Genomic DNA, 9129 nt, shown 5'->3' with positions numbered 1-9129 from the left:
CATATGCAATGATACCAAATGCAGAGAGATCACAGGCTAGTGGGTGGAAAGTCTTGTGGATCCAGTGGCGGTAGAAGTACCTCAGTACTGGCTTGAGTCTCCACATGGCTCCTCCAGGTCCAGGGCTGTGGCTGCCATCAGTGTATCTCCATGTGGCTCGTCCTCAGTAATGTCTCACAGGGAGTGAGTGTCTTTCCCGCCTCCAGTGAGCTATTTATCACCTTAGCACCTCCAAATGAGGTCATCAAGCTATGACCTGATTGACCGTCTAAATTCCACCACTTCATTCTTAATCCTCTCAAATTGACAACAGATTATGTAACTACCACAGATGGTTTATTTAAATTGCTTGATGGATTTAATACACATATCATTTACAACCAAGTGGTTTATCCTTAACTTTCAAAAATATTCAGATCTTCTAAATTGACCATAGGAGAGGGGACATATGGGAGAGCTAGTGGTAAGAAGCTAAGGGTGAAGAAGTTTCACTGGAATGGCACCTTCATTTGATACACTACATTATAGCCAGCCACTTTCTTATAGGCACAGCGCAGCACCTCCTGAATGGACTCTTTCTATGAACAAATGAGCATTTCATGACTGATTCTAAAGGAGATTTTACTTATTATCAAAGAGTTGCTTTAAAAATCCAGACTATATATTATTTAAAATAGTTAAAGTGTTAAGTTTAATGTTAATAACTTCATACACTGCTAACCAAAATGCGAACCTGTGGGCTTTCCAATAAATACATAATAAAAATAATACTTTGGAGTTCTTTTATTTAAATTCCAAAGATTTAATTTTTCTAAAATAATATCTAAATCCTAAAATTGTTTAGAATGACAGAAATTATATATATGTATATATATAATCACTCAGGATGTAATCTTTCAGTAGGCATATAGTTTTTCATATGAAAATAAAGGATAAAATCATATGCATGGTGTTAGAGGGGTGATGTTGGCAGCCCTAAAATAATACCGAATAATTTATCGCAAGGACATTTTAACAATGATCAATGGCTTTACAATCTTTTCAAATTGGAATTCAAAAACAACAACAAAAATTGCCTTTTAGTATCTATGGTATCATTTGGTAGTCTATATTGAATTCATGTCTCAGGCACAGGTATGGCCAATTGAAAATAGCATTCAATATTTTATGCACCTTGTCACTGTTTCTTGCAGAGTTCTAGGAAATACTGCTGACAAATGTATTTTGTCAGATTAGTTGTATCTACTAAGCCTCCTTAACTGTCATTTTTTCCTCATCCCTGTCTCTTTACTGTAACTTCTAATTTACAACACTACACGGGCTTTATATTCTTCACACATACATTCTTCCTCTTCAAAGCAAGGTGTCATTTCATGACATCAGATGCTACGCATACTTACTTGGATATTTTTGAGTACCATATACTTGTACGGCTATCAGAAGTATTTCTAACTTTCCTAATGTACAAAATGTAATAAATAAATTTTAGAGCACTTGCTAGTTGTTTTATTGTTATTAGGTGCTGTCCAGTCAGTTCCGATGCATAGCAATACTGCCCATCAACATGTACTATCCTCACAATCTTTCCTGTGTTAAGCCCATTGGTGTAGTCACTGAATCAATCCATCTTCCTAAGAGGCTTCCTCTTTTTCACTAATGCTCTCCTTTACTAAGCATGATGCCCTTCTCTCGGAAGTGTTTTCTCCTAATAACATGCCCAAACGACACATTTCCTTCTAATAACATACTCCAAGTCTAGCCATCCTTGCTTCTAAGGAGTATTTTGTCTGTTACTTTTACCAAAACAGATTTGCTTGTTCTTCTGTCAGTCCATGACACAATCAACGTCATAAGTCAAATGCATCCATTCTTCGGACTTTTTAAATCATTGCCCAGCTTTTGCATGCATATGAGGTCATTGAAAAACCATGACTAGGGTCAGGCACACATTAGTCCTCAAAGTAACATTTTTGCTTTTTGACATTTTAAAGAGATATTTGGGAGCAGATGTTCCCAGTGTTAGAATCTTTAGTTTTTGAACTGCTGCTTCCATCAGCGTTGGGAGTGAGTGCAAGTAAAATAAAATCCACGTCACCCTTTCCTCCGTTTATCAAGATGTTTCTGACTGATCTAATGGTGACCATGTTTGCTTTCTTTATACCAAGATACAATCCATAGGGAAGATAGCTGTCTCTGATCTTCATTAGCAAGTGCTCCAGTCTTCCTCATTTTCAACACGCAAGAGTGTGTCTTCTGCATATCACTGATTGGTGTCACGAGTCTGCCTTTGATTCTGATGCCACGTTCTTTTTCACATAGTCCAGCTTCACAGATTTCTTGTTCCACGTGCAGACTGAATAAGGATGGTAAAATCATACAACACTAACACATAACTTCCTGGGTTTTAAACCAAGCAGTACCTCCTTGTTCTGTTTCAGGGATTGCCTCTTGCTCCATGTGCACATTCCACACGAACACAATAGAGTGTTATGAAACTGCTATTCTCTGCAATGTTACCCATAATTTGTTATGACCCACAGCCGATTGTCTTTGCATAGCCAAAAACAAACAAACAAGCAAACACCAAAGATACAGATCTGGTATTCCATATTCTGTTGAAATTCACCGGATATCAACAATGATATGCCTGGCTTCTTGTCCTTTTTGAATGCAATCACATTTTTTGGTAGTTTTGTGCCAATGGACTGCTGCAACTATTTTTAGTTATATTCAGCAAAATTTTATTTGCCTGTGATACTAATGCTATTGCTCCATAATTTTCTTATTCTGTTGGATCACCATTCTTTGGAATGGACACATGCATGCATGGGCCTTATCTCTTCCAGTCAGCCAGACAGCTCTTTTCAAATTTCTTTACACAGATATGACTACTTCCTGGCTTGTATAGATTGTTGAAATATCTCAGTTGGTATTCTGTCAATTTCACTGGTAGTGCAGTTAATTAAGCATGGGTCTATTCACCCTCATGCTGGCAGTTCAAACTCAGAGGGATGAAAAATGAGACAGTCTACCATCAGGGCTCCTTATTCTTCCCATGGACTCCTTCAAAATAGAAACGCAAGGTTTAAATGCTTGACTCAGTTCCATCAGCAAGAGAATTACTGAAAGTGTTCTTTCCTTCTAGTTTCCCAATGCCAGGCTTTGCTCACTTCATTATAATGCTCTGCTTTCTCAAGCCATCCTTTGAAATCTCCTGTGCAGCTCGTTTTTCCCCCTCATCATTTCTTTCATTAACTTAGCAGGTACTGATGAAGATCAAAGATTACAGAGCTTTCCATGTGGATTACACCTCAACATAAAGAGACCAAAAGTCCTCATAACTAGATCAATAAGCAACATCACAATAAATGGAGAGAAGATTGCTGTTGTCCAGGATTTCATTTTACTTGGATCTGTAATCAATGGCCATAGAAGTAGCTGCCAGGAAATCAAATGACATATTACAAAGGGCAAATATCCAGAAAAAGACCTCTTTAAAGTGTTAGAAAGTAAGGATGTCACTTTAAAGAGTAAGCTGAATCTAACCCAAGCCACAGCATTTTCAACAGTCTCATATGCAAATGAAAGTTGGATATGAATAAGAATGAATTACAAGGAACTAATGCCTTTGAATTGTGTGGCATTGGTGAAGCATATTAAATATACTGTGGACGGACCAAAAAAAGAAAAAGCAACAACAACTAACAAATCTGTTTTGGAAGAAGTACAATCATGACGCTCCTTAAAAGTAAGGATGAGAGACTTCATCTCACATAACTAGACCATGATCATCAGGTCGGATCCGCCGTTGGAGAAGTATATCATGCTTGGTAAAGCAGAGGGCAGTGCAAAAAAAGGGGAAGCCTTCAATGAGATGGATTGGCCACAATGGATGGAACAATGGGCTCAAACATAACTGCCATTGTGAGGACACTGAAGGTCCAGTGTTGCTGTGTGTGGAGAACTTCTCTCACTCTTACACCTCTCCTTCCTTCTTGACTGTGTCCTGTGTCTCATGTCTGAAGCCAATGGCCCACGTGATCCCCCAATCCTCATTTCCTACTGCTCTTCTTCTTCTTTCCCACTCTATTGCTGAGAGAGGGTTCTTTGCTGGGTTTTTTTTTTTCCTAACAAAGTTGACAGGTTGCCACTAGCCCTTCTTTTTGTCTAAAATGCTTCTCCCCGTGTCAAATGTTCACATAGCTACCTCCTTCCCGTCCTTGTCCAAATCTCAGTGATTCAATGATTTTCTACACTGATCACTTATGTAAAATTTAGATTTGTCCTCTCCCCTAGTACTCTCAATTAGCCTTTACCTTGACCGGTGTATGTCAAACCACTTTCTACACTTTCTATACTTTTTATTATGTTCATTGGTACTATCACTTACTCCTTTATAGAATGTAAGCTCCACAGGGCAGGGCTTCTAGGGTATTTGGTGTATTCATATACCCTGGAAGCCTTGAGTTGCAGCATTGAAAGATTGTAGGGGGAAATATTGAATCATGTGGAAAGTACCAAAAGAAGGTGAAAAAAAAAACACAGAGTCACTGTACCTGAAAGAACTAGCCAACCTTACTGTTAGGAGAGATCATGCTGTGTAAAAAAGGAAGGCTCTCAACAAGATGGATTGACCCTGTGGCTGCAACACTGAGCTCAAGCATAGGAACAATTGTGCGGATGGCACGGGACCTGGCAGTGTTTCCTCCTGTTGTGCACAGGGCTGCTATGGGTCAGAACTGACTCAATGGCACATAACTAACTAACTAACTAACAACAACAATATATTCGGGAAGAAACATGCTATACCCACAATATACAATTAGAATAGAATTTATAAATATCTAGGAATAAGTAAAATATCGCAAGTGTGATTATGGGGAGCAGTCAGTGATTTATTCTAGCAGAACTAGAATGAATGGATAGGCATAAAGAGGAAAGCTGAGCTCATCATATAAATGGCTTTCTAGCTTTGTTGGGCAATCAAACCATCTTTCGATTCCAGAAAACAACAGTTTCTGGATCTCAGCCCTAATGAGGCAGAACCTGCAAGAGTGAACCATAGACCACATGTCAGATACCCATGTTCAGGAACCACTGTTCTAACTTCTCAATCAGTTCTTCATTCAAGTAGAGACTGAAAGAGTTGATTGTGTTCAAAGACAGATATTTATGTTCACATATGTAGGAAAAGGCTGGGCTTAAAAATTCTATGATTTTATCCAATCTATTCAAAATTGATTCATCCATGATATTTTGTGCGCCAAGGATTGCTCTGGATTTGGATATGTGCCCATTAAACCAAAACCAAACTCACTGCCTTCAAAGTCAATACTGACCCATCGGGACCCTCTATGAGTCCCTATAGAGTACAACTGCCCTCTGGGTTTCCAAGGCTGTATCAGAGCAGAAAATCACACGTTTTACTCCCCATAGGGGCTGATGAGTTTGAACTTCTGACCTTTAGGTTATCAGCCCAAAGTGTTAACCTCTCCTCCACCAGAAAGCCTTTTTCTGATTCATATTCTCGCAAACTCACTGCTATCAAGTTGATGCCAACTCATGGCAGCCTTAGGAGAGGGTTTCTGTGGGTTTCTGAGGCTGTAACTCTTTATGGGACCAGAAAGACTCACAGCAACCCTATATAGTTTTTCTGAGGCTGGATTGCAGCAGATAACCTCATCTGCTGCCCCTGATTGGCTGGTAAGTTTGAACCACTCACCTTGCAGCTAGCAGTCCAATACAATGTTACAGTGGCAGCAGTGATATGTATATTTCATATTGCTTAACATTTAACATGTGGAAATATCATTTAATATAAGCGAACAGGCAGAAAACTTCTGACTTATTTTGAAAGTCATTGTTATTTCATTTAGTGAGGGTTACTCCTATTGGCTCTCAATCATGTTTATAATAAAAGATGTCTAAGTAAACAGATCACCACCATGGGGAATGCAAAATTTCAAAGGAGTTCAAAGCTATACTAATTATCTGCAACTGAGGGCATCCTTAATTTAATGTAAATTTTTTGTTCACAGATATAATGTGCAATTTTAAATATTCCACAAAATTTCCAGTTTTCTTATCAATGGCAGGTGTATGTAAATATGGATCAACTGAAAATGAATCACTGTAAAATGGCAAAACGAACTCAAAATAGCATGAACAGACAAGCAGTGCATATCAGACCTTTAGCCACTAATCGCTTCCTCTCTCAAACCCTTCAGCCTGTTGGCTTTGCCCTGTGGCTGGCGAAAGGGTCAGAGTATTCATTTATTTTTTCGCTGCCAGTAAAAACCAGTTGCCCTTCAGCAGCTCCAACTTACCCATGTACTTGTTGTTGGAAGGAACCCCAGTACCTCAGTGGGTTTAGTGCTGGCCGTCAAACCCATCAACCTCAGGAGGTAGATGAGGTTATCTACTTGAGTAAACATTTTCAGTCTCAGAAACCCTAAGAAGCAGCTCCACTCTGTTCCACTGGGCCACTATGAGATGGAATCCACTTGACGGATGACATTAGACTCCGGTTGTTGTTGGTTGTAGTAGAATGGAATCCTATTCGTGGAGACCTGACAGAGAACAACTATGCTCCATAGGGTTTTCCAGGCTGTAATCTTTCTAAAGTAGATCACCAGGCCTGTCTTTCAAAGAACATCTGGATGGGTTCAAATCATGGACCTTCCAGCTGGTAGTAGAGGCTTCATTCACCATTTGCATGGCCCAGGGCCTCCTTCCACACACTCAAATTCACTGCCATCAAGTCCATGCCAACACATAGCGACCCTGTGTTCCTGTGACAGTAACTGTTAACAGGAGTAGAAAGGCCGTCCTGTGGAGCACCTGGTGGTTTCAAACTGCCGACTTCCTGGACCACAGACCCGAAGAAAACCACTACATTGCCAGGGCTCCCTTTCCACACACTGCTCAGGTCTAATTATCTCAGATTGAATGTCTTTCAATTCACAACTATCTGAAGGAGAATTTTCCAGTTTGGGTAAAAAGCTAATTTAAGTGAATCAGTTTTTCTCCATGTTTCCTATTGCATGATAGAAACATAATTAAAATAACAGTAGCATTAGGAGGAGATATAGTTATAATTCACAGAAGCCTGCTCTGAACTTTGTCTGCTCTGAATTTTGAATTCCTTCAAAAACAAATATCAGGGTTTCATATATAAGTAATTGTAACAGTAGTAATGGGTGTATAAGTGTTCACGGTTATGCCTTGTGGATTGTGTGTCAGGCATTATCCGTGTGCTTTCTATGAACAATCATTATCCCCATTTTCCAGATTAGGACACAGCAGCTCAGACAGGTCCAGCTGCTCCATGGCACACAAAAGTAGAGTCTGCATTTAAGCCCAGATAGAGTTTAAGCATTTTGCCAGGACCTCATACTTCACCTTTCATGACATTTCTATGGACGTATTTTTAGACATATGCGCTTGCTAAGGATTCACACAGATTTTTGAGACAATAAATGTAAATGAATTGAAACTTCAAGAGTCATTGGAGACAGATCTTTCAGTGCATTCATTCCTTCTGGTTGTCTTGTTGAGTTCCAGCATCACACACAGTATGACAAACTGACAGATGGGGGGGGGGCCTGCTATCTTTAAGATTTGTCATACTGTATTTGAATGTATTTTTCTAATAGAATTGTTTGGATGAAAATTGCTATGCCCCATACAGGTTAAACTCAAGAATGTATAAGTGAATCCAAAACAGAACATTTGATCTTCCTCTGATCCACTTGAAATTTGTTCTAGGTTTTAATATTTTCTGCTTTCTTTTTGATTGGGGTTTTTATTTCTTTTACTTTGTTATTGTTGTTAATTTTTTAAAATGTGTTTTCTGTATATGAAATCCCAGGTAGGTAAGCCTATAGAGTAATCCCAGATAGGTAATCCCATATAGGTAACCCTATAGCGATAGCAATTGGATTCATGGTTCCTTGGGGGTATGGCAGGGGAGGTTGAGGAGAAATGAGAAACTAATGATGATGACTACAAGAATGAAGAAAATGCTCTAAAACTGATTGTGGTGATTATTGTAAAACTCTTCTTGGTGTGACTGGACTATTGAATTGAATGATTTATGAATTACATGCTAAGAAAACTGTTAAAGAATAGAACTGTCCTATGGTCCCTAGTTCTAAGTGTTTGGCCAAAACATACACATTCTACATTAGCTTGAGGGGGCACTTACCTGCCTCACAATTTTCAGTCACAATCCCTCTATAGATACGGCGAGTGAAGGAAAGTTTTACTTCTTCTTCCTCCGCGTGAATGACCAAGAGACCAGTGGTTGTCCTGGGGGGGATCCCTTGGTCCATAGCTTTTAACTGCACCCACATAGGGAAATATTCCGAAGGTGGGCTTTGCAGAAGCCGAATTTCTCCTGTGTACTTATTGATAGAAAATGCTGATTTGGTTTCTGCAGCAGTAAACGTGACCGTTCCATTAAGCCCCGAATCTGGGTCATCAGCTCTCAGAGTAGCAATTACCACATGGCCAGGCAACTCAGGTGGCAGAAAAATATCAAAGGGATTTTGCTCCCAAACTGGATCATTGTCATTGACATCAGTGATGCTAATGTGTATAGTTACTGTGGTGCTCCGCGCACGCTGGAGGCTACAGTCTCTAGCCACTGCCCGAAATACATGCTGGGATATGGCTTCTCGGTCGAGGCTACGGGCAGTTCTCAATGCACCTGTCACCGGATCGATGGAGAATGCACCAAAAGCCTCATCCACTAAAACATATTCGATTTTCCCATTCAAACCTTCATCTTCGTCTGTAGCAGAGAGTACAAGAACTGTGGTCCCTATTTCCATGTCTTCCCTTACAGAGGACTGGTAGTGAAGCAGGGGGAAGGAAGGGCTGTGGTCATTTTCATCCAGAACCCTCACTTGCAGCTGCATCCTGGAGCTCCTTGGGGGGTCTCCAAGGTCAGAACACAGGATGACGAGACTAAAGTTGTGGACCTGCTCCCGGTCCAAAGGACGTGTAGTTGAAAGTTCTCCAGATGTCTCATTAATGGCAAAATACCCAGCAGTATTTCCATCTGTGAAAGAAAAGAAAAAAAAGAATATATATATATATATCTATATATATATATATATATATACA

At 39.7% G+C, this 9129-nt stretch overlaps 1 protein-coding gene across 1 annotated transcript in view; it reads right to left on the bottom strand.

Moving 5' to 3' along the window:
- The window catches only part of DCHS2 (dachsous cadherin-related 2), a 119738-nt gene that overhangs the window by 58128 nt on the left and 52481 nt on the right, over window positions 1-9129 (bottom strand). The window contains 1 exon segment of the mRNA XM_045295799.1: window positions 8207-9064. Within this exon segment, the coding sequence (XP_045151734.1) occupies window positions 8207-9064 (858 nt within the window).

The sequence above is a fragment of the Echinops telfairi genome, unplaced genomic scaffold (genome assembly GCF_000313985.2).
Source record: "Echinops telfairi isolate 266 unplaced genomic scaffold, ASM31398v2 ScPeMD7_5868;HRSCAF=6743_1, whole genome shotgun sequence".
NCBI classification, from domain to species: Eukaryota; Metazoa; Chordata; class Mammalia; order Afrosoricida; family Tenrecidae; genus Echinops; species Echinops telfairi.
Note: the sequence above shows the minus strand (reverse complement) of the source record. Positions and strands in the feature narration are given on the sequence as shown.